This window comes from Schistocerca serialis, chromosome 1, assembly GCF_023864345.2.
Source record: "Schistocerca serialis cubense isolate TAMUIC-IGC-003099 chromosome 1, iqSchSeri2.2, whole genome shotgun sequence".
Classification (NCBI taxonomy): domain Eukaryota; kingdom Metazoa; phylum Arthropoda; class Insecta; order Orthoptera; family Acrididae; genus Schistocerca; species Schistocerca serialis.
This window is the reverse complement of record NC_064638.1, coordinates 666,644,043-666,671,208: the sequence shown is the minus strand read 5'-3', so window position 1 is coordinate 666,671,208 and position 27,166 is coordinate 666,644,043. Positions and strand designations below refer to the sequence as shown.

The window sequence follows — 27,166 nt, the reverse complement described above, 5'->3', positions numbered from 1 at the left end:
TCTGTTGCCCCTCACACTATCTGCCAGCGTCCGCAGCTCGTGGCCTAGTGGCTAGCGTTGCTGCCTCTAGATCACGGGGTCCTGGGTTCGATTCCCAACTGGGTTGGGGATTTTCTCTGCCCAGGGACTGGGTGTTTGTGTTGTCCTCATTATTTCATCATCAGAATCACCAACATTCGTGACAGCGGCAGACTGGGCTGTGAAAAAAATTGGACTGTGTAAAAATTGGGACATTGTATGGGCGCTGATGACAGTGCAGTTGAGAGCCCCACAAACCAAACATCATCAAACTACCTGCCAGACCGCGGGAATCCCAACAAAACAAAATCCACCAATCGAAAACTTGGAAAACTCTCCTGTTCCAGTTGCGCTCCACTTTGCATACCTCTTTAAAGTCAGTACCGCCATTAGACTGTTTTTTATTTGCAGTGTTACATTTACAAGATTATGATTTCGGCTTTAAAGTGCCATTACCAAGTGTTTTAATGTTATACAGTGCCTAACATGGCATACTGTCGTATTTAAAATACACTATTAGACACATGTCTAAGAGTCGATATTTCTGGTAAAAGCCTACTGTTTGTTTTATCACTGAGTGTACCACACTGAGTATACCATCTTGAGTCAAGATGGTATACTCAGTGATAAAACAAGCAGTAGGCTTTTACCAGAAATACTGACCCTTAGACAATGTCTCTAATAGTATATTTTAAATACGACAGTATGCCGTCTTAGGCACTGTATAACACTTGACACACTTGATAATGGCACCTTAAAGCCGAAATCATGATCGTGTAGATGTAACACTGCAAATAAAAAACAATCTATTGGCGGTACTCACTTTAAAAAAATATATTATGACTGTGGCCCCACATTATGAAAAAATTATTACTTTGCATACCGTACAGCTTCTCTCCATAAGACGGGAAAAAACTGTTCCTCCAATGTACCGAGGATACATGTGGACAGATATTATTATGGAGATACCATGTGGACAGATATTATTATTGATTTATAATTATGCAATTGCACTTGAATTTGGGATACATGTCCTAAAACTTTCCTTCGCAGAAACTAATAGTTTTTACTAATCTAGCGGATTTTATCATTGAATGATGAATAACAGTTGTGGATGTCCCGCCCAGAGAAATGTGTGCCCTTTAAAGCTGCCAAGTGGACTGTTGGCGAAGTGATTGTGAAATGGAATGGAAGGAACAACCACAGCTGCATCAAGACCAGGCAAACCAGGTTTAGTGATGGGCAGGAACCATCGAGCATCGCGGACGGTGGTTGTAAAAAGCCGCCTGAAATCGACGGAAGAAATCACTCGTGAGTTGGAACGGGCTACCATCAATTCGGGTATCACAATGACTGTGCGTAGGGAGTTAAAAAACAATGGGATACAATGGTGGAGCAGCTCCTCATAAGTCACACAGTTCTGTGGTCAGTGTTAAGCGACTCCTGAGGTGGTGTGAAGAGCGACGCCAGTGGACACTGGATGAGAGGAAAGAAATGTTTTGGAGTGATGCATCACGACAGACTCTGTGGCAATCCGATGGAAGGGTTTAGATTTGGCGAATGCCTGGAAAACGTAACCTGTCGTGATGTTTAGTGCTAACAGTGAAGTGCGGAGGAGGTGGAGTTACGATGTGGTGGTGTTTTTCATTGTTAGGGTGTCGTCCCTTTTTGTGCTTGAAAAAACGCTAAATGCGTGGAGATATGGACACATTTTACAGCACTGTATACTGGATGCAGTAGAGGAACGGCTCGGACACGATGATTTTATCAGCAAGGAAATGTACTCTGCCATAAAACAGCACCTGTGAGGCACTGGTTTGAGGACAGAAACAGTTCTGAAGTGGACTGGCCCGATCAGATTCATTGCCTGAACCCAGGGCAACAACTTTGGGATGAGTTACAACGCTGACTTCGCTCCACACTCCAGCGTCCAACACTGCTACCTTCTCTTGAGGAAGAAAGGGGCTGCTACTCGTCCACAAACATTCAGACACATTACTGAAAGTGTCCCCAGCAGTCTTCAAGCTGTCATAAAGGCGAATATTGGACACATCACATATTAATGTCTACTAGTAAGTGTCCGGATACTTTTGATCAAATAGTGCAAATTAGACTGGCAACTGCGAATCTTGGACACTTGTTTCGTCACCACCCATCCTCTCAAAACTTGTGATTTGGCGCTGTGACTCGCTTTATAAGCAGAGCGTTATAAGGCTATTGCCCGCTGTCCGCCTTATTTTCTGTGGTTTTTTCCTAAAAAATTAGGCCAATTCAAGAACGGTTGCTTTAAAAAGCTCACGGCCCGTTGTCTTGTCCATCCTCGTCGTATCGGAGAGGTGCTCCGTCTCCAACGCTTCGTCGACGGGACCCCGACCCTCAATCTTTATTATTTCAAGCACAATGGACGCTTGACGGCGTAAGCGCTATCTCTGATGCCGATGTTGGAGAAATTATAATTTTTATTGCAATTTTGAACACTACCGTCAGCTGTAATTTCGTTATCAATTTATTGCCAACCGCTTTCGACGATGCACTTCGTCATCATCAGACACTAAGAGTAATATAAAACCAGCTACATTAGCAACAGCATAACATAAAAAGCAAAATTGTACCTACAATTAAAATATGTAGGCTAATACGTAGTTATTCTGCCGTTTAAAACCGTTCTGAACACAACCTTAAGAACTGTATTGCTTGTACTGTAAAATTACGATTCCGGTTTGTGTTTAATAATCCTGATATACGAACGCGCAGGCAGCGTGCAATTCTTTCAACTTTTCCTGTTGCGTGCTTGTGCAACATAGATTCGGCCTGTTCTAATGCCACTTTCTATTGTCTTCGGCTAATAGCTATTTTACGGTGACTTCGTCTCATGATTCTAGTCTACAGCTCTTATTCAGGTATCTTGAACTGTTACTAATTACCTCCGAAATATAGTCCACTTTATTGGGTAACGCTTGAAGTAATTAGTTCATTATTCTCGTATATGTCCGCAATCTTGTGATGGGATTCCACTATAAGGCCGTTTTGCACGGTTAATGTTTTAAGAGCTCAATATGTTAAATCAGTATTGTTATGCCCTTCTTTCCTGTTATATTTTTGATGAGTCTTACGACGTGGTTGCCTTGTTAACGCCTTATGCGTCACATAACGTGCAACTACCCTCTTTCTTATTGTTTCCATGCCATTTTTGAGTCGTATGATTAGGATACTCATAAGTGTTTTCATTAATCCATATTCATATGGCTTTTCACATTGTTTTGATACGTTACTGTGTTCCATAGTGTCGACACTTTAGTAAGAAGGACGTGGCTAGATGACTCACTTATGTCTCATCACTCAACAGAGAGACAGTTTTGATGAATTGTTCTTATTTTCATTAGATTGTCCTGTTCTCCCTGTCTTGTCTTCATAAAAACGTCAATAGGCTTATGATTGTTTTTGTCCTCTATTATTTGCTTTGTTTCTTAGGTATTTTGTTTAGATTCTCTACTGTACAAGGACATGCATTGTCATTTTTATTGCTGGTTGCGACATAAACCAGTTGTGTAGGTGTATGTACCCCACACCACTAGATGATGTTTGTAGTCACGTTATACGCACGGTCATACCCAAGGTTAGTGGATATTTATTTGCTTGATGTATTAACCATGTATTTTTAATTATGTAGTTTACTATGATATGTAACGGTTTTCCATACTTCTAGCCCTGCAAGTACGTACATTAGTAAGCTAACATAATTTGCATACTTTCACTCTCTGATGTCATACGGAATAATATTTTGGGGTAACTCAACACTTAGACAAAAAGTATTCACTGCTCAAAAGAAAGCGGTTAGAATGATGCGTGGGGTTCATAGTCACACATCTTGTAGGTATCTTTTTAAAAGATTGGGAATTCTTACAACAGCTTCACAGTACATTTACTCACTAATGAAATTTGTTCTCAACAATATGGGACAGTTTAAAAACAACGGTGATATTCATGATTATAATACCAGAAAAAAGACTTACACTATCCTTTACTCAACCTATCTTCGGCACAGAAAGGGATAAAATATGCTGCTATGAAAATTTTTGACAAATTACCAGATGAAACATACGTTTTTCATTTTAGGTGCATTGTGCTGCCACCTACTGCCAGGAACTCCTTTTCAGCGACCTCAGTAGTCATTAAACATTGTGAGAGGGCAGAATGGGACGCTCTGCGGAACTCACGGATTTCGAACGTGGTCAGGTGATTGGGTGTCACTTGTCATACGTCTGTACGCGAGATTTTCACACTCCTAAACATCCCTAGGTCCGCTGTTTCCGGTATGATAGTGAAGTGTAAACGTGATGGGACACGTACAGCACAACAGCGTACAGGCCGACGTCGTCTGTTGACTGACAGAGACCGCCGACGGTTGAAGAGGGTCGTAATATGTCATAGGCAGATACCTATCCACACCATCAAACAGGAATTCCAGACTGCATCAGGATCCACTGCAAGTACTATGACAATTAGGCGGGAGGTGAGAAAACTTGGATTTCATGGTCGAGCGTCTGCTTGTAAGCCACACATCACACCGGTAAATGCCAAACGATGCCTCGCTTGGTGTAAGCAGCGTAAACATTGGACGACTGAACAGTGAGAAAATGTTGTGTAGAGTGACGAATCACGGTACACAATGTAGCGATCCGATGGGAGGCTGTGGGTATGGCGAGTGCCCAGTAAACATTATCTGCCAGCGTGTGTTGCGCCAACAGTAAAATTCGGAGGCTGTGGTCTTCGGTGTGGTCGTGTTTTCCGTGGAGGGGGCTTGCACCCTTTGTTGTTTTCCGAGGCACTATCACACCACAGGCCTACATTGATGTTTTAAGCACCTTCTTGCTTCCCACTGCTGAAGAGCAATTCGGGGATGGCGATTGCATCTTTCAACACGATCGACCACCTGTTCATAATGCACGGCCTGTGGGGGAGTGGTTGCACGTCAATAAAATCCCTTCAATGGACTGGCCTGCACAGAGTCCTGACCTGAATCCTATGGACAGAGTCCAGACCTCAGTCCTGTAGAACACCTTCGGGATGTTTTGAATCGGAGATTTCTTGCCAGGCCCCACCGACCGACATCGATATCGATATCTCACCTTAGCGCTGCACTTCGCATATAATTGACTGCCTTTCCCCAAGAAATCTTATAACACCTGACTGAACGTACGCCTGCGACCGTGGAAGCGGTCATCAAGGGTAAGAGTGGGCCAACACCATATTGAATTCCAGCATGACCGATGGAGGGCGCCACGAACTTGTAAGTCATTTTCAATTAGGTGTCCGGATACTTTTGATCACAATACACTTATTAAGGTTGTATGAAGATCGTTTTGAAACACAGAATAACTACGTATTACATATTCGAGGTACAATTTTGCTTTTGGTGTCATGCTGTTGCTAATGTACCTGCTTTTATGTTACTTTTAGGGCCTGATGATGACGAAGTGTATCGTCGAAATGGGTTGCCAAATAAACTGATCATGAAATTATAGCTGACGGCAGTGGTCAAAACTGTGATACTCCTGTCGGCTATGGTCCTCTCCTCCTACTTAACAAGGATGGACATGCCGAAATTATAATTTTGGCTGGCTGTAGGTTGGCCCCAATAGTTGTAGGAAGTTGGTAGGTAGATTTGGTTTCAACGTGCCGTCGACGTCGGGGTCATTGGAGATGGAGCACAAGCTTTAACTGAGGAAGGAAGAGGAAGGTAATCGAGCGTGTCCTTTCTAACGAACTATCTCGGCATTTGCTTAATGATTTAAGGAAACTATGGAACACCTAATTCTCGATTGGGGGGGCGAGGATTTTAATCGCAATGTAGGTTCAGTACCGTCAATGAGCGCTACATGGCTGGTTCCAACAGCTGGAGACGAGAGAGAGAAATTTTTCTTTTATCGAACATAATCTTACAATCTTTTGTGGCACACTTGTGCTCAGCTTTTTAGATTTCTGGATTTCACGCGAGTTTTGTAAGCAGTACAGTGTTCTTAAACAGTTCGCGTAAACCGTGCCACTTAATTGGTCTCACATTCTCAGAGAATTTCGTCAATTTTATCTGGACATATAAGTTGCCTGATTTCCTTTGGCAGCTGAAGAATAGTACTAATAGAAAATCAATTAGTTATTTCAGTAGCATTTTTGCTATGACTGCGTATGTAGCCCAGTCATGGCTTCATCATTCAGTCTTGAGCTGTTACCTAAGGAACTTCATTGTGATGTCATCATGCCATTGTGGTATCGTCTACAAAACAAATCAGCAAAATTCGCTGGTATAATATAAGTTTCAACAAAAACATTCTTCTGTTTATCTATGATCTATCTTCTATATCTGTAGACGCACATATTATAAATTAAAGTCCTATGCCGATGTTTCTGTCTGTATGTTCGGGTTTATCTTAGGAAATATTGTAGAGATTTTGATACGGTTTTCACTAACAGAGACGCTGATTGACGAGAATGATTTACGTGTGTCGTCTGGCCGTAAACACTTAGTGCTACCCGTGCCATGCTATGGAGGCGGTGGGTGGGTGGTCATTTCACAAATTACAATCAATATCTCACTATGTTTCCCACAGAGACGTGTTTCGGCGTGTTGACATCACAATAAAGATCTTTATATAACAATTGCATTACTGATGGTAAGTTGACTTCTAAATGTGCATCGACGAAGTAAAAACGCTGCTGAAAAGACTAGCCAAATTATGTAATTAAGTTTTTCATTTATTTATCAGTCTTGATTTTGCCAAGAATAGCCACTGTGTCTATCAGGAAACGAGGAAAATGATCTTGTCTGGCGAGGAGGTCGATGTGAGAAGTATCCCAAGCTACCGAGCATGGTGGGTGCGAACGTGATCTTTAGTCGAAGTGAACATCACATTTCATGCAAACCAACACCATCTGTTCGATGTCATGATACGCTTATAGTGATTGCTGGACAGACGAAAGAGGACCCACCTTTTGCAGAAGACGCTAAAAGAAACAAAAGATTGCGGTACGGGTGTGGGAAAAGACGTGTTATCAGTCACGTAACTACTAACGGTTCGCTGATCGTACTGTATTTGAAAGACGTCGTCGCCTCACGCAAAGTCAAGAAGTGAATGGCACAGCATTACGTGGAAATACAGGCTGGATCGACTTATACAGCTAGCAATAAATATTATGGCGAACATCTGCCGCCAGTCAAAGGCAACAAGTGTTGTGTCGTGACCACGGAGCTACGATACGAGCCTGTCGATGCATTTCGTCAAAGTCCACGTCTGTTGAGTAGTCGAGGTAGTGTGGCCATTGAAAAGTGTACGAGTAGTGTCAAAAAAGGTATCAGTAGTCGCATTCATAGTGTACATGTTGTATGTTGCAGAAGGACTGTGGTGAACATGTTTTCGAAATGAAATCGTGAGTGTGTGTAGCAGTTCAGGACTTTTGGTTACTTTACGGGACACTGGTGAGTCTGAATGAATGGGTGAGTTTGATGGCGTGTGTGAAACAGCAAAGGCAGCGGCTGCGGATGCGGCGCCCGTAGGAAATGTTACTCACCGCCTAGCATTCGCGGTTCGCCCAGCTGCACGTAGAAGAGCATGTCCTTCTCGTAGCTGTCCTCGTCTACGATGTGCAGCGTGATGAACTTCCTGCAACACACAGTCAACAGAGCCTGCCTTAGTAAGTGCTTACCAATTACTCCACTGCGCTGTGTAGTTTGACTATCCTATCCAGACAGCGTACTATCTAAAAGGGGTGGTCATAATACGAGGATTGGAACTTTAATAGTGGCAACTATTTATTTACCGCTCGTACAAAATTGATACTGTTTCAAAGTTTTACTGACCTTCAAAGTAGTCACCAGCATTGTGTATAACCCGTTGCCAGCGATGTGGAAGTCGTAGGATACTCTTAGCAGTACCAGTTGTGTTGACAGTTCGAGCGGCGCGGTCTATTGCCCGACGAATTTGTAGCAGTTCCGAAGCGAATGCTGTGTAGTGTTTCGGTCAGTTTAGAAATCGAGTTGAACTCTTGAGGGCTTAAGTCAGTGGAGTGCAGTAGGTGGAATAGCACTTAGCAGCCCCATCAGTCAAACAAATAAGTAACAGCTTGCACTGTACGTGCTTGAGCATTGTCCTACAAAATGATGGTCAGGTCCTGCAGAAAGTGTCATCACTTCTGTCTCTATGCTGTTCATTTTTGGAACTCAACCTACGACCAGCTTAGAGACAGAAGTCATGACTGTGTTTTCTTCGATTGTGCGCACGCCGGTGACGTGGGACGGGCGTGTCCATTTGCTCGGAGGTAAGGTGGGTATGTCAGCAAGGTGTGATATCAGCGACAATAGTAGATTCCATTGCATAATGTTTCCACAGCAGTGTTTCCACTATTTAAGTTCCAACCTTCGTATATTCAATTTCTTATTTTTTCGCAGATCTGGATCTGCTGTTCTGGTGAACTCTGAAAACCCCTTGCCGCAGTACTGTAGCATATCGCTAGAAGAGCCAAAAAAGATGTTTTATGTGCCGTTATCTCCTGTGTCAGCGGTAAAGATTGATTGTCGTCCATATTAGAGGAAAAACGAAGCTAAAAATGTAATTTTATTCCCAAATACATGGTGAAATTTCAAATTAGTGGTGTAAAATTCAGTCGAAGATTATTTACTGACTGTGGTGACAAAACACGAAGTATAACCGAAGCAGCCGATTTCAGCTGCTGCACCAAGCCGTCTTTTTTCATAGACCCGTAGCACTAATATTACGTTATTTCTCTTATGAGCAAGAACGGCGTTTCCCATTGCCGATTGGCATCGAATAACGTGCAGCTTATACAGACTTTCTTTCGACTAATTCTTCGTATGCATCCTCAAACCATAACTTTATGGCGAATCAAAATATTCTATGTGGATTGCAAGAAAAATCGATAGACACAATAATAACACACGGTCTAAAGCATAAATATTTTGTTATATTGAAAAACATTATTATCCGTGTCGTGACAAAGCAGTGTCACCTGAACGCGACGAGGTATTCAAAGTTTCCCGGAATGTGTTAATTATCTACATCTCATTCTGCATAGTGGTATTCAAAGTATACCCAGTTCCAGAGTAATAGCCGTAAGTTGAGTTTTCGTTTCCTGTGACAGATTCTGTAAGGGAAATTTGGATCGCCTTTAAACAGTCGTTAGATTTCACTGCAGACTTTCAGTGATGTTGCTCCTGACCGGCGGGGCACAAACTTCACCACAATCCTTCTCATGTTCAGTTCTTCTGATGGAATACGCTGACATATACTACAACTTATTCACAAGCCCTTGTAGAGGTGTTGGATAGCCTGTCTATGATTTCGCAGGATCTGATCTGCGCTATTCCGTACATTTTCTGGTGCGAAGCCAATTGACAGCCGACTAGAACGGTCATCATGCCGGTGTTTATACAGGGTGATTCAAAAAGAATACCACAACTTTCGGAATTTAAAACTCTGCAACGACAAAAGGCAGAGCTAAGCACTATCTGTCGGCGAATTAAGGGAGCTATAAAGTTTCATTTAGTTGTACATTTGTTCGCCATTTCAGCCAATAAAGTTTTTGGTCCTTTTTTCTTCGAAGGTTCTACTGTAACTGGACTACAGTATCGCCGGCTGCGGTGGTCTAGCGGTTCAGGCACTCAGTCCGGAACCGCACGACTACTACGGTCGCAGGTTCGAATCCTGCCTCGGGCATGGATGTGTGTGATGTCTTTAGGTTAGTTAGGTTTAAGTAGTTCTAAGTTCTAGGGGACTGATGACCACAGATGTTAAGTCCCATAGTGCTCAGAGCCATTTGAACCATTTGACTACAGTATCTGGAGATGTTAGAGAATTGGCTGTTCCCTCAGCTCGAACAAGAAGCACAGCAATTCATATTTCAGCAGGATGGAGCGCCACCACATTGGCACTTATCTGTCCGTAACTACCTGAACGTCAACTACCCGAGGCGATGGATCGGCCGCCAGGCAGCCCGTGACAGAGCACTTCATCACTGGCCTCCAAGAAGCCCTGATCTTACCCCCTGCGATTTTTTCTTACGGGGGTATGTTAAGGATATGGTGTTTCGGCCACCTCTCCCAGCCACCATTGATGATTTGAAACGAGAAATAACAGCAGCTATCCAAACTGTTACGCCTGATATGCTACAGAGAGTGTGGAACGAGTTGGAGTATCGGGTTGATATTGCTCGTGTGTCTGGAGGGGGCCATATTGAACATCTCTGAACTTGTTTTTGAGTGAAAAAAAACCTTTTTAAATACTCTTTGTAATGATGTATAACTGAAGGTTATATTATGTTTCTTTCATTAAATACACATTTTTAAAGTTGTGGTATTCTTTTAGAATCATCCTGTATACTCACATTGGAGACGCGCTACCTTGCATCCAATGGGCAACACTTCCTCATACGGAAAAGTTTTGATAGCCCTTTATGCTTCAATGTGGGTAAATAGTTATTACTTCAAGCCTGGAAGGTTTTTAATATTAAAGAAATTGTAAGGTAAAATAGTCACGAAAACGTAAACTAGTCTGAAAACCACAGCGCTTCACTGGGCATGGTCCGGTTGCAGGTGATATGTCCTTGCCTTACGTCAACCATTGAAATGATTTTCATCTGACCGATTGTAGAGGAACTTATATGTGAACGTGGGCTCTGAACCACGATACAGCTCGAAAATATTAAAAAAAGGCATTGCCGGGGTGAAAGAAGTGATAAGCTATGGATAAAAGTCCTAAGACTGACACTGGATCGAATCCGTGACCTACGGATCCATAGTTCGGCACCTCCCTTTTTCTTTCTTTCCTGTTATCTGTTTACTCGTAGTTTTTCTTCAGCGGTTCTCAAATTCCATCGATGAAAACTTAACTTCTTTCTATTACAGAGGATGGCCAGTCTCCTGACCGAACACGCTGAGCTATCGTGCTGGCGGCACCCACTGAACCACCGAGGAGGTTACGCAGGTTATAGGTACAAACGAAAGGGGTGATTAGACGACAGTGAAACACAGGTCCGGAAACCAATGGTTTTCTCCATACGATGTATTACAACTCAGTATGGTTAAAAGAGTAAACCGCCAGCTAATTGTGTGTTACTATATTCATCTTTCGCACTGTCAGGTTTCGGCTTTTATGCCAGTATCATATACAAAGCTAAAAGGTGTTAGAACATCATTATGTCATATCTGTTAAGGCAGCCTTAACAATATGACGTAATAATGGTCTAACAGCTTTTAGCATTGTACTTGATGTTGTTGTTGTTGTTGTTGTGGTCTTCAGTCCTGAGACTGGTTTGATGCAGCTCTCCATGCTACTCTATCCCGTGCAAGCTTCTTCATCTCCCAGTACCTACCGCAACCTACATCCTTCTGCATCTGCTTAGTGTATTCATTTCTTGGTCTCCCTCTACGATTTTTACCATCCACGCTGCCCTCCATTACTAAATTGGTGATCCCTTGATGCCTCAGAACATGTCCTACCAACCGATCCCTTCTTCTAGTCAAGTTGTGCCACAAACTTCTCTTCTCCCCAATCCTATTCAATACTTCCTCATTAGTTATGTGATCTACCCATCTAATCTGCAGCATTCTTCTGTAGCACCACATTTCAAAAGATTCTATTCTCTTCTTGTCCAAACTATTTATCGTCCACGTTTCACTTCCATACATGGCTACACTCCATACAAATACTTTCAAAAATGACTTCCTGACACTTAAATCTATACTCGATGTTAACAAATTTCTCTTTTTCAGAAACGCTTTCCTTGCCATTGCCAGTCTACATTTTTTATCCTCTCTACTTCGACCACCATCATTTATTTTGCTCCCCAAATAGCGAAAGTCCTTTACTACTTTAAGTGTCTCATTTCCTAATCTAATTCCCTCAGCATCACCGGACTTAATTCGACTACATTCCATTATCCTCGTTTTGCTTTTGTTGATGTTCATCTTATATCCTCCTTTCAAGACACTATCCATTCCGTTCAACTGCTCTTCCAAGTCCTTTGCTGTCTCTGACAGAATTACAATGTCATCGGCGAACCTCAAAGTTTTTATTTCTTCTCCATGGATTTTAATACCTACTCCAAATTTTTCTTTTGTTTCCTTCACTGCTTGCTCAATATACAGATTGAATAACATTGGGGAGAGACTACAACCCAGTCTCACTCCCTTCCCAACCACTGCTTCCCTTTCATGTCCCTCGACTCTTATAACTGCCATCTGGTTTCTGTACAAATTGTAAATAGCATTTCGCTCCCTGTATTTTACCCCTGCCACCTTCAGAATTTGAAAGAGAGTATTCCGGTCAACATTGTCAAAAGCTATCTCTAAGTCTACAAATGCTAGAAACGTAGGTTTGCCCTTCCTTAATCTAGCTTCTAAGATAAGTCGTAGGGTCAGTATTGCTTCACGTATTCCAACATTTCTACGGAATCCAAACTGATCTTCCCCGAGGTCGGCTTCTACTAGTTTTTCCATTCGTCTGTAAAGAATTCGCGTTAGTATTTTGCAGCTGTGACTTATTAAACCGATAGTTCGGTAATTTTCACATCTGTCAACACCTGCTTTCTTTGGGATTGGAATTATTATATTCCTCTTGAAGTCTGAGGGTATTTCGCCTGTTTCATACATCTTGCTCACCAGATGGTAGAGTTTTGTCAGGACTGGCTCTCCCAAGGCCGTCAGTAGTTCTAATGGAATGTTGTCTACTCCGGGGGCCTTGTTTCGACTAGACTTGATAACGGTATAAAATCTGAAATCTAGATAGTACAAAAGGTAAATCTAGCAATAGACAGTCAAATGGTGGTTTAGTCTTTTAAACAGTATTTCATGACTGTGGCTCAATATCATCGAAAACTTTTTACAACTGAGTACAACAACACCTTATAGTAGAGTCCCCGAGGAAACAAACTGCAGATAAGCACTTGAGAATAAAACACATTACAACAAGCGTCCCACATGACCCCGCCGTCTATGGGAAGGCAAGCTTCACCAAGTCTCAACATTGATGCCCGTACAATTTAAAAAATTTCAAGTGTATTTCGAAAGCTTTGATAACCATCTACATTGCGTTCCCAGAATTCATCGACACTATCAACAGGGCTGAAGATCAACAAAGTTTTTGAGTATCCCCACGCAAAAATTCCAGCGGGTTCAAGTCGGGAGATCGGGAGATGTGGAAGATGTAGTGGCGAGACACGATCGATATACTAGTTGTCGAAACACTGTTTACCGAATGGTGATAAAATCAAACGAGGACAGTGTTTCGAACTAAACGTAGTCTTAGCCATTACTAGTGTCGTAAAATTGTCGTTACAGCACTTGTACATACGTCGTATCGGGGAAACCATTGATTTCCAGACCTATGTTTACTTGTATTATGTGCTTGTTTCTTTGTCCTCTACTTGCCCTATCGTTTGTACCTATAATACTCACCCTACGTAAACATGTTAACGGCATCTTCACGAATTCATTATCACGTCGCTTGCTGAGTGATTACTGAACGTATGAAAATGGGAGTGAAGTAAGAAAAAGTACTTTAAATTGGCAAATTTCGTAATTACTGAAAACGAGCCTATACATTCTGCCTGGAGCTTGTAAATTAACTAAATAAAATAAAAAGGAGTCGGGCTTTACAAGTATAACCAACGAAGGCAGGAAAGAACAACAGCTATAAGCGCCGCTGTTTTACAGAGTATAGTTTTGAAAAAGCCACCGCACTGACGCTAATACTTATTGTAATACGTACGTTACATCTGAAATTAGCTAGAGGAAGTCAAATACCATTAAGTTCCGCGTGAAAATACGTTAAAGTCTTCGTGGTAGTAAAACTCCATGACTTTAACACGATTCGCAAAAAGAAAATGTGAAGACAGTGCCACTGACAATTCGTAAGGCGTATATCGTGTGGCACTGTGGACAAAACGTAGTACCTATTTTTATGCAAAGTAGTTGTTTGATTCTGTTATTGCCAGCCGCTGTGATCGAGCCGTTCTAGGCGCTTCCGTCCGGAACCGCGTGGTTACTAAGGTCGCAGGTTCGAATCCTGCCTCGGGCCTGGATGTGTGTGATGTCCTTAGGTTAGTTAGGTTTAAGTAGTTCTAAGTCTAAGGGACTGATGACCTCAGATGTTAAGTTCCATTGCGCTTAGAGCCATTTGAAACATTTGATTCTGTTATTTCTTACGCACTATTTCCGTCACTATTTTTTAAATATTTAGTAAAGGAATACCGAAGATGTGTTATAGCAAGATGTCTCTCAAATTCCATGGGTGAAAACGTAACTTCTTTTCATTACAGAGGATGGCCAGTTTCCTGACCGCGACTAATATAAAATTAACAGCCCACTGTAGATAGACTGGAAGATATTGAAACATGTATGAGTGAAGTAAAAAAAAATATTGGTATTGTTTAATGTAAGCCGAAATTTCTATAGAGGAGAGTGCCGTATTTAGAAGTTAGTTTACCTGGGAACACACGATGTTTTTTGGTTGGTACTTCAGCCTAGGAACTGATTTTACAATAACTTGAAGAAATACACTCTGAAGATCGTCATAAGCAGTTTCCGCCATTTTGTACAGTTTTTGTTGTCGGTAGAATGAAGTTGTGTTTTCGCATTTGTAAATATTTCAAGTTCTACACATTTAAGTACTGTATAATATATTAAAACTATTTTGAATATACTTTTAATTCTTCAGATACGATATTTTATGGTCAATAATATGCTATACTTTTTTAGAATTATTTATACAAGGTGAACATTAATAAAACCGGCAAACTGCAGGCACGGATTCCTGACTGGAAACGGAGAAAAAAATGCCCTATGAACTTGTGTCCGGAAATGCATCGTTGCCACAGTAGATAGCGCTGACGAATGACAGTTTCTCTGAGCAGGTGCCGTGTGTTCCTTGTGTGTTACAGGCTGTGTGACTGATGTGGTGTGCAGTATGCAGCAGAAGGTCTGGTATTCACGTTGGGAACAGTCAGAGATGGTGTTTGTGTACGTCCCAGCAGATGGAAACGGTGGAGAGGCAGCACGGTTGTACCAAAACAAAAACGAGTACCCTCACGGACACCAACCACACCACACAACATTTTGAGCCGATTTGGGCGTTTCTGTGATCATGAGTCCTTTCAGATTGACGAACGTACAGGGAGGAGGCGAACTATGCGTACACCAGATCTGGAGTATCGGGTTCTACAGGATATCGAGACGAACCCTAGTACAAGCTCCAGGCAAGTGACCTGCCAGCATGGTGTAAGCTAAAATACGATTATGTGTGTTCCACATGACAACCGCTACTATCTCTATCACCTGCAGCACACAAAGATCACGCCGCACGTGGTCAAAGGAACTGTCATTCGTCAGCGCCATCTACCGTTGCAACGATGCATCTCCGGACAGGTTCATAAGACCTTTTTTCCTCCAGTTCCAGTCAGGAATCCGTCTCTGTAGTTTGTCCGTTTTGTTCGTGTTCACGCTGTATAACATGTGGACAGTTACGTCATACTTTGTCGTGCACCATTTTGTACCTAGAACCAGAAGGTCTTTTACTAAGGAACCGCGATACTTGCGGACGAAATGAGTCCCTTTAATGTATTAACAGTTTTAGCTGCTTTGAAAATGGAAGTCTGTATTACTTTCAAACTGCTTCTATTATAAAATGTTTTAACATGTAACTAGTTTTTGACGATACATCTGCTTAATTTGATTTTACTTACTAATTATTGATATGTAGTAGACTAATGGTGTGTTAAAGAAATAATTAAATACGGTATTGATAAGAGTCTCGATTGCAATGATTTTAAATTTCAGTAGAATATTTGTTCCTTGGTACATGACCGTGTTGTATCTTTGAACATTTTTTCACATTTAGAAAAACCTCAATTTTTGCCAGTAACTTTTGTAATTTTGGAAAAGAACACATAAAAATGAATGACATCATTTAAAAACGAGATAAGAAAATAAATTACACTTCTATTACAGGGCTGCCTAGAGGTGAAAGTCTGAAAGTGTACCAAGCTGCATCACTCCACTCTACAATTTTTCTTGCGATCTTAGAAATCAAAAGAGCAAAAATACACAAAAGATTCTTAAACAATAAGAAAACCTCAACTTTGAAAATGAAAGGAGTCATAGCGTTCTTTAGATTCGAATGGCAATTAGAATCAGCGGGACAGTCCAAATGGAAGCACTTGAAATTTGATACCATAGGACCGTGTTGTGAATGTATGTGATCATATAAATTACAGAATGAAGATGTAAGAATGGTTAGACGAAGGGAGAAACTGACGGGGAACCCTTATCAGAACAAGTGAGACGAATGCTTGGACTGTCTGATCTGGCGGTGAAGCGACGGGAGAAAGTATACAGAACGGCGACAAAGATTGGATGATGCTTTGAACATTGTTGAGTGTATTGAGTCCAGGAGGCATTCCGAAGAGAACAGCATGTATCGGAAAGAAGTGAAGGGTAGTAGGAAGAATTATGAATATAAAAAAGAAGAAAGCTAAGGTCACACGCACACTGGATTACGATACTGCTTGTGCTGTCAACCGCCAGGCAGCTTCGACGGTTCTCGAACTTCTGATGTAAAAAGATGCAGAAATGCTGATCTGTACCTGTTTTTATTAGTTCTTAGTAACGGTATCAACGATACTATTGGTGAAAGTTTGTCGGTATCTCCGCATAGATTCCTGTTACGCCATGAGCTTAAAAAAAATCAGAAAAATGGGCTTCCCCTCGGAACGAACTTTTTGCCGTTAAATGAGGAAGATGTTCAGTGAACTGCTGGAATAATTACTTGGGCTTTCCTCGGTAGTTTGTAAGAGTAACTGCCACTTCAAAACCATTTAAATGCAAATTACGTTATCTACATATTCGCTTATATGCCCTTCGTCCGCACTGCTACCGTCTGTAAGTAATGAAATTCTAAGGTTATGTCGACAGCGAAGACGTCAACATTGTAAGTTATACGGAAGGCAAGTCCGTTTCCTTTACCGGATTTCACATTGAAGGAATAATGAAGGGAAATGCATTTGGTTAAAGAAAATTAGCATTAGACTCGCCGAAATATCTTCCGTTCTTAAAATTCTTGAGAACAGTGAAGTATACAGAGACCTATCTTCAACGGAAAGTAGTGAAGATTTGCTCTTATCATCCCACAACTTTTAACTACTTAGTAATAATACAGAACACTTATGAAAATAACAGTTAGCGTAGAACTGTGAAATATATTTCCTAGAAAAACTATTTAATTATTCTAGGAGTAAGTAATATTAACTCAGTAGTTATTTATTAACAGTTACTTACGGAACTGTCTTCTTCCTGACCTGAGCAGCCTTGTCATTGAAATCTGCTCAGAGAAGTTGACTTACATTCGCACTACTGTCAAGTTCTTTTCCGTGTTCTGGGGATAACTGACAAGCTGAATGAAGTAGAAATAGGGGTTCTGGTTTGGGAAAGCCGACCTTAACTGCAGGGAGAACGGTGTGCTGGCCATGTGTCATTTCACACGTGGAGGCATCCAGTGATTTCTGTGGTAGAAGACAACACATGACCGGCACATTTGTTGAATGCTGACTGAACGCAAATGAACGAATAAATTTATCGACAACTTTTATGCCGTTTAAAAAAAAAAAACTGAATTTGTACGCCTCTATCTTGCTATGGGTGAGGCACAGATGTAAAAGCAGAATCCCTCTTCACGGCTGAAATCTACTGACTGCAAAAGCCTCAGGCGAAATTCACTGAAATAAAAGGAGAATACATCGAAAAATAAACGTTTATTTAACCTGATACACGTATGATTTTACCTACCAAGCAGCGAAATATTCATCTAGTCTTTGTAAACAGGTCAAGTAATGTCATTGATAGCGAAGGCTCTGAGCACTATGCGACTTAACTTCTTAGGTCATCAGTCGCCTAGAACTTAGAACTACTTAAACCCAACTAACCTAAGGACATCACACACATCCATGCCCGAGGCAGGATTCGAACCTGCGACCGCAGCGGTCACGCGGTTCCAGACTGCAGCGCCTTTAACCGCACGGCCACACCGGCCGGCATTGATAGCGAAGGTTCAACAATTTTTATTCCATATTGTAGTTTTATCCCTCTCGCCTCATCTCAGCGCCATGTGACTGATAACGATGCAGACATTCCGCTCTTCATCTTAATGATTTCAGAATATATCAATCAATATAAAGTAATTAAAAAACTGAAAAACTTACATGTGTTTTAAGAGCTTGGTGCATGACTTTCACTGATTATTTAAAAAAATATAATTGTTGATGTTTTTCTCGTTTTTAAGTAAATGGTTCAAATGGCTCTGAGCACTATGGGACTTAACTTCTGAGGTCATCAGTCCCCTAGAACTTACTTTGTTCATTAACTACTTAAACCTAACTAACCTAAGGACATCACACACATCCATGCCCGAGGCAGGATTCGAGCCTGCGACCGTAGCGGTCGCGCGGTTCCTGACTGAAGCGCCTAGAACCACTCGGCCACACCGGCCGGCGGTTTTTAAGTAAAAAGTGGCGCAGAATATGAGAGGATCTTGATATGTAGCGCTACATTTGCACAGAAAAAGGAAAGCCCGGCACTTAGTAGATTGGAGGTTGCACAGAGTCGTAGGCTGTGGGTATACAGGGTGAGTCAAAGTAGTGTCATGCGCATACTGCATCGTCATCACCGCTTTCACCCGTTTCATGTGTCGCTACATCAGCAATTACATGGTGATGACTTTAATCATCGAGTGCAATTCTGTCAATGGGCATTAACAGAGAATGCGTTGCAGTTCTACCTGTTTACCGATGAAGCGGGTTTCACAAACCACGGGGCAGTGAATATACGGAACATGCATTACTGGTCCGTGGACAATCCTCGCTGGCTCAGACAGGTAGAGCGACAGCGACCGTGGACTGTAAATGTATGGTGCGGAATCATTGGCGACCACCTCATTGGTCCTCACTTCATTGCAGGGGCCCAAACACCTGCAACATACATCGCGTTTCTACAGAATGATGTGAGAACGTTGCTCGAAAATGTCCCATTGGAAACGCGTCGACGTATGTGGTATCAGCATGATGGTGCACCTGCACATTCCGCAATTTACACTGACCCTTGACAGGATGTTCGACGGGCGTTTCATAGGACGTGGAGGACGCATAAATTGGCCAGTCCGTTCTCCTGATCTTACACCTCTGGACTTCTTTCGGTGGGGTACGTTAAAGGAGAATGTGTACCGTGATGTGCCTACAACCTCAGAGGATATGAAACAATGTATTGTGGCAGCCTGCGGCGACATTACACCAGATGTACTGCGGCGTGTACGACGTTCATTACTCCAGAGATTGCAATTGTGTGCAGCAAATGATGGCCACCCCATTGAACATCTATTGGCCTGACATGTCGGGACACACACTATTCCACTCCGTAAGTGAAAGCGGAAACCACGTGTGTACGTGTACCTCACCCCTCATGGTAATGTACATGTGCGTCAGTGAAAAAGACCAATAAAAAGGTGTTAGCATATGGACGTAATGTGCTGTTCCAGTCTCTTCTGTACCTAAGGTCCATCACCGTTCCCTTTGGATCCCTACGTAATTCGGTGCTCTCCGATACACACGAGCGAACAGCGGAGGAGTGGTACTCAAGCGTCAAATTTAGATTACAATATCTCCGGATGTAATTAACATTTTACAATGCAACAAACGGCACTGATTACGTATTTGTTTATATGTTCAGATGTGCTAACAAAACTAACGGGGTTCCATTTAAAAAACGTAGGTTTGTGTTAAAAAACGTACTTCCGTGCATTTTTGTATGGTTTGTATTAACCAATTACACTAGCCCCTCTCCTCACGTTCGGTCTGTGGAATCGATTCGTCAGTATTTGATGTGGTTTACGAAATATATCCAGCGGTAATGTTAGGTGACTCGCCCTGTATACAAAGTGGTCAGGCAGGTTGTTACCTGGAGTGGGGAGTAGATGTTGGAGTGAGTCGTGGGAAGCCGAAATTGGTTAGAGGACAGAGATGAGGGAGTACCAAGAAAGGATATAGGGGAAAATTCAATAAAATTGGAGGGAGGAGGAGATTGTGGAGTGTGGACAGGTATAGGATTCGTGGAATGTGTCACTATATTCGCAGCAGCGTTCGGTGTTCGAAATCAGGAAAGCAAAAATGGTGTTTTTGAACTCGAGTATGCGGATGGTGTAGGATGTACAGAGGAGTTCAATGTGGTCGAGAAGTGGGGTGAAGCTGATAATACGGTAAAGGAATCACGTCTGGGAAGGTAAATGAATGAGGCACGGAAATTGAAAGTTCAAGGATTTGGAGGGAATGATAGAATTTTGATGGAGTGGATATTCAAGCAACAATAGTATAGGGCAAGATCTGTCGGATCGTGCTATTCTAGGTGTGCAGGACAGTGGAGGATTGCTGTCTCTATCTTTAGTAGTTTAAGGATGCTCATCTACACTCCGCAAGCCACTTTACAGTGTGTGGCGGAGGGTGTCTCAGGTACCACTCTCATTCGCGACTGGTGCGTGGGAATACGACCGATGCTAAACTTCCGTATGAGCTCTATTTTCTTTCGTTTTTTCGTCATGGTCATGTCGAGAGACGTATGTTGGAGGCAATATTATGTTACTCAATTCTTTTTCGGAATTTCAACAGTAACGTTCTCCGTGAAGCAAAATGCCTCTCTCGTACTGACTGCAACTGGAGTTTGTTGAGCATTTCTGCAAAGCTCGCACAGTTAATAAACCATCCTGTCACGAAACGTGCAACGGTTCGTGGGATCCTCTCCATCGTCTCCTGTTAATCGTATTTAATAAGAGCTCCAGATTGATGAACATTACTCAGTAAGAGGTCGAAAGAATGTTTCACAAGCAGCTTCTTTCGTGGATGAACTACGTTTACTTGAGAGCCTTCCAATGAATCAGTCTGTCTTATGTTTTCCCCACACTTGGTTTTATGTGGTCATTCTCAATTAAGTCACTCTGTAGCGGAGTGTGCGATGATATGAAACTTCCTGGCAGAACAAAACTGTGTGCCGGGCCGAGACTCGAATTCGCGACCTTTGCCTTTTACGGGCAAGTTCTCTACCGACTAAGCTATCCAAGTACGATTCACTATCCGTCCTCACAGTTTTACTTCTAGCACACAGTTGTGCTCGGGTAGCTCAGTCGGTAGAGCATTTGCCCGCGAAAGGTGAAGATCCCGAGTTCGAGTCTCGGTTCGTCACACTGTTTGAATCTGCCAGGAAGTTTCTTATTTCATAGTTGTTCTTGTTTCCAGCGATTTTTCAAAAACAGCATAAACAAACAGTAATGGATCTCAGCGTCTCTTTACGCGCACTATGTTACTTATATTTACGTTTAGGGTCAACTGTTAGCCCCTCTACCAATCATCGGTTGTCTGAGGATTTTTCTGCATTTCGCTACAGTCTTATAGAGTTGCAGCCTTCCTAGATACACCGGCATAGTCTTCGGAAAGCCTCCTATAGCTCCCGAAGTTATTCACTAGATCATTTATATAAACCTACGATATATCTCTTCAGTCCAAAAACTTTCGAGACTGGATTAATAAAAAAACAGATTAAAGTGGAGATGGCGGTGTTCTACATAGTCTCTCCGGACTTGAGTACAACTCACAGAACAGTCATAAAAACTTGCGAAACTATCTGAAAAGCCCTTCTTGAGGATTTGGTTCTATCGGCGTGTCACATTGGCCTGAATATCAGTTACGTCGTCAAAGCGTTGACCTTCCGTGGGAATTTCTGTAGTTTGTCATTTTTTTAATAGGCTCGTATTAGTAGCAAAGTCACATCAAATGTGACGACTTTTTCCAGAAAAGAATTGTCCGCGTTACGCATTTCACTCAAGTCGCGGCAGGGGTCCATGCGCCGTTGCTCTTACTCAGAATTAAAGGTGTGCAGGCCAAACTTTGCACGCACTTTTCTCTTCTTCAAAACATTCTGAAGAATGTCTTGAACACTAGATTTAGAGATGCTCCTCAGCGATATGCGATAAAGTAGCGTTGACATTATGCGGCCGGGCGTCCACAACTTAACACTGCCTGCTCGAAACTCACTGGGCCGATGCACATCTGTTGTTTAAGATTGCTGGTTCAAGCCGCCACCATTATTACCGCTGTGACTTCACTTATACAACAGAAATAAAATCACCCTCGAAACTTTTCGGTGGGACAGTGTGCTACTACTGGAAGGGCAGCCAGAACCTTAGAATCTCAAGGTATCACATCCGGTCCAGATGCATTCCCACTGTTGGAAGGTTTTAGTTGATTACAATCATTAAAAATAATCTGCAAATAACACAGGATTCTTCCCCCTCCATTTCCCTCACATCTGATCAGGAAGCGGCAGAGCAATAGAAGAACAGAGACGGCGAAACATAACTGGGGCGTACGGGTAGTCTTTCTCAGAAAATGAAGCTAGTGGTACGAGATACTGAAAAGTGAATGAACCAGAACTCGCTCCCACAAGACTAACCTCATTCTTGCTGAGAGCAGCGGAAGAGATGCACAGGCTTATGCGGGTGTTTGCTTCCGTAAAGCGCTGTTGTGTTCCGGCAGACGGCGACCGTATGAAACCCGCGTCGTAACGCTGTTAGGCGGGAGAAGTATTAAGCCCGCGGGAGCCCTAGCATCAGATTCCCGCTCCCTAACCGAGTTACACACGCCGCGCCGGCATCTCTCCGCTCACGTCCGTGTTCTCTGGACTGCCCGACCGCCTCCCAAGTTTTCTCAAGGCACCAGTCGGATTGCTCCGTATTGGGCGCGCTACTTCGCACCACATATTGCACCAAGAAGTGTCTCTATCTTCGCTCTGTTTCTCGAGATACACGGAACCACTGAACGTCGAATCCCCGAGAACACCAGTGAACGGTACGAGAGGCTAAGACATCAACTCTTTTTTTGTCTCTCCAAACCGTCTAAATATTGGTAGTTTTTTTCTTTCATGGGATGATCTTTAGCCCTATAAGAGCGACTTTTCGCACCTGAGATGTTCTTATTGAACAAAAGAGTGCTTGACAATTTCTACTTTCGCCTGAGCGCCAAGTCCTCTGAAGTCAAACATTAACTGAATTAAGCCCTAGGTTCTGCCACAAAGAAAACCCCGAAGCAAACCAAACTACTGAACTTCCGATCGACCCATCAGGAATTGAACTTTACTAGATGCTTGGTACTATCTTTCTCTTACAAGGTGCTCGTGTTAATTGATGCAAGAGGGAGGATGGCACACTAGTATGCACATTGCACAGATTTTTAACGAAGCAAATTTGTACTTAAAGGATACTTATTCATTAGGTACAGCGTACTCCTGAACTTCATTAAACATGTCACACGTACAATATCTTAACGCTGTCGTTCCGTACAGGCTATGTTACTCAACAATATTCAGTGTGGGTAATGGTGGCTCGCAGACGCAAAATAGACGCCTATGTGCTCACATAAAAAGACTCAAACATTCACAGAATAACTGAAGGAAATATTCACAATTTTGTAGCGAAGCATTGAATCGTCAAAACTGGTTTGTGGGCCACAGAGGAAAAAAATACTAAACTGTATCGGAAAATTTGGAAATTTGTTCAAAATGTTTCAAATGGCTCTGAGTTCTATTGGACTTAACTTCTGAGGTCATCAGTCCCCTAGAACTTAGAACTACTTAAACCTAACTAACCTAAGGACAGGCGCTGCAGACTGGAAGCGAGCGACCGCTACGGTCGCAGGTTCGAATCCTGCCTCGGGCATGGATGTGTGTGATGTACTTAGGTTAGTTAGGTTTAATTTGTTCTAAGTTCCAGCCGACTGATGACCTCAGAAGTTAAGTCGCATAGTGCTCAGAGCCATTTAACCTAAGGACATTACATACATCCATGCCCGAGGCAGGAGTCGAAACTGCGACCGTAGCAGTCGCACGGTTCCAGACTGTAGCGCCTAGAACCGCTCGGCCACCCCGGCCGGCTGGAAATTTGTTGTAAGTTCGTAAGGGACCAAACTGTTGAGGTCATCGGTTTCTAGGCTTACACACTACTTAATCTAACTTAAGGTAACTTACGCTAAGGACAAGACACACACACTCATGCCCAAGGGAGGACTGGAACCCCCCCACGTGAACCGTCACAAGGGGCCCTTGACCGCGCGGTTACCCCGTGCGGCAAACTGTAATGGTATCACGATGCACGAAGTGAATCATAATCGGGTAAAGATAAATTACACTAGCAAATTTCTCACTCGCTCCAAACAAATGACTATAGGGTCACAGGAAGGTCCTAGCTCGAAAAATCTGAACGAACTTCCGTCGAAATCGCTTTGTAGGTGTGCACGGAAGCGGTTCATCATTCTCACTACAACCCATCTCAACGACTCTTCTGCGACCAACTTCCTTTGTAAGAATACAACACGCCTCGCCTCCGTGTATATCGACCGAAAAATCTTGGAGGCGAGAACTGTCCAATGAGTAAGGTGAATTTGGCCCGTCCGGTTAGCCAAGCGGTGTAACGCACGGCTTTCCAGAACGGGAAGGAGCGCCTGGTCCCCAGCACGAATCCGCCCGGCGGACTTGTGTCGAGGTCCGGCAAGCCGGCCAGTCTGTGGATGGTTTTTAGGCGGTTTTCCATCTGCCTAGGCGAATGCGGGCGGGTTCCCCTTATTCCACCTCAGCTACACTATGTCGGCGATTGGTGCGCAAACAAGTTCTCCACGTACGCGTACACCACCATTACTCTACCACGCAAACATAGGGGTTACACTCGTCTGGTGTGAGACGTTTCCTAGGGTTTGGGGGGGGGGGGGCACCAGGGGCCGAACCGGACAATAACCCTGGGTTCGGTGTGGGGCTGCGAAGGGATGAAGTGGACTGCGGTAGTCGGCGTGGGGTTGTGGACCACTGTGGCTGCGGCGGGGGCGGAGGGACGGAGCCTCTCCGTCGTTTCTAGGTCCCCCGTTAACATACAACATACATACAAGGTGAATTCTCAGCGGTGACAGTCACATCCTAGAATCAGATCACAAGAGAAACGTCCTCAAAATGTTCCACCGGTTCAACGTCTAAAATTTGAACAGACGCATCCCTCGTGTGTCCGTCTGAAGGATCCAATCACGGGGGCGTCCGTTAACAAAACTCGCTCAGATAAAGTCCCGCCCGAGTGGCGCCTTAAGCAAGCTTTCAAAGTTAAACTCAACTTCCATTCTCAAGCTTTTGCTGCCGGAGTGAGCCAAGAAAGTCCACCTGAACTGTCCATGTTGCATGCTTTTGTAGCTACACCCACGTTTATTTAGTCCAGTGACCGTCCTTGCTTGCGACATGTGCTCTGAACATAAAATGTCACGAAAATACATTCAGTAATATAAAACACGCTCATTTTCAGTTCCCAGCGTTCCTTCCTTCCTGACATAGAGAAAAAATGAGAGAAAACAGAGGCAGAGAAAGATACTCTAAAGAACTTAAGAAAAACACAAAATGTTACGAAAGGTGGCTGGAATGAAGCCTTCCAAGGTAGTTGTAAAGTTTTAATCATTGATGCAAACGGTGTGGTCAGTTGTTTGCTGAAAGGTTAATGATGCCTAAGCGCCAGCAACGAGTGCCACGCAACGCTTAGTGTGAAAAAGGCGCCAGACAGGATCTGTTTTCAACAAGTCAAAAAACATTCCGACCACCAGAACATGTGGCTGCAGTTCACCATAAAGTACTTCAGAGTCTTACTACATCAACCCGACGCCTGTCGTAAGAGACCGGCATATGACGTCAATCATGCGAACGGGTGCTCCACATGGAGCTGCGCTGCATCCCTACCGAGTGTCTGTTGTTGGTACATTGAAACCAGCAGATGCTCCCAGCTCATTCTGCGTAGGGCGCAGTCTTACTTTCTGCTTCTTTGGGCTGTCACATGGTGTCTCACCACGCTCAGTGACAGCTTCCTCTTTCCCCATGCCAGAGTACCGTAACACTCGACAAGAGGAACGAAAACAGAATGTTGCAGCAAATTCATAAAGTTGACTACCGTTCGGTATGCTGTATCGGTGGAAGTGTATGGTAACAATGTACTATCATATGACATAATAGTTATGTGATGTAGATTCGTCCAATGTGGGCAAACAACTCTGAATGACGATGAACAAAGTGGCAGACCATCATTTACAGAAGAAACAGGAAACACAACAACAGGCTATGGTGCTGGAAGACAGCCATATCAGAGCTAAGCCGACCGAAAAAGTGAAAAATCATCACTTTTCAGCCTTCTGAACGACATTTTGAACAGCATAAGGCCGCCGACTCCTGGGTTCCACGACTGCTCGTTCCCATATGAAAATCCCGCTGAACCGAGGCAACAGAGGAAATGTTGCTGGCCTCTCAGGCCAATGCAGATGACTGCTTTAGCCACCTAATCACCAAGGACGTGTGCCGGGTGTACCACTATGAGCCCGAGGCCGAGGAACAAAGTAAGAAGTGGAAACATGTGGATTCACCGCAGGCGAAACTGGCGAAGTCTCAACCAACATCAATAAGATACTAGGCTAGTAAGGGGCGAAACGCAACAACAGTGCACCGCTGGAAGTTCCACAGCTCGTGGTCTAGTGGTTAGCATCGCTGCTTCTATATAGCGGGGCCTGATGCTAGAATCCAGGTCAGATTGGAATCTTCTTCTCTTGGGAAAGGAATGGATGGAAGATCAGGGCTTAACGTGCCCTCGACATCGGAGTCATTAGGAACGGAGCACGAAGTAGGATTGTTTGAAGGGTTTGAATAGGGGACTGATTGCCTGAGTTGTCCATATCATTTAGTCTCATCGTCATCACGAAAATGGTCCAAATGGCTTTGAGGTCATCGGGCTCCTAGAACTTAGAACTACTTAAACCTAACTAATGTAAGGACATCATACACATCTATGCCCGAGGCAGGATTCGAACCTGCGACCGTAGCAACCGCGCGGCTCCGGACTGAAACGACTGGAACCGCTCGGACACCGCGGCAGACTTCATCAATTCGGAAGTCGCCGAAGTGGGACCAACCAGAAAGGCTTGCATCAGGCGCCTGAAAACTCCAGACGCTGATTTCATTTTCACTACTGAAATACTCTGACGAGGT

The 27,166-nt window shown here is 43.3% G+C and overlaps 1 protein-coding gene across 1 annotated transcript in view; it reads right to left on the bottom strand.

Annotated features, from left to right (window-relative positions):
- LOC126422203 (sodium/calcium exchanger 1-like) overlaps nucleotides 1-27,166 on the bottom strand; it is a 332,770-nt gene that overhangs the window by 218,288 nt on the left and 87,316 nt on the right. Inside the window, exon 3 of the mRNA XM_050087242.1 lies at nucleotides 7,585-7,676. Within this exon, the coding sequence (XP_049943199.1) occupies nucleotides 7,585-7,676 (92 nt within the window). The remainder of the gene's footprint in view (nucleotides 1-7,584; nucleotides 7,677-27,166) is intronic.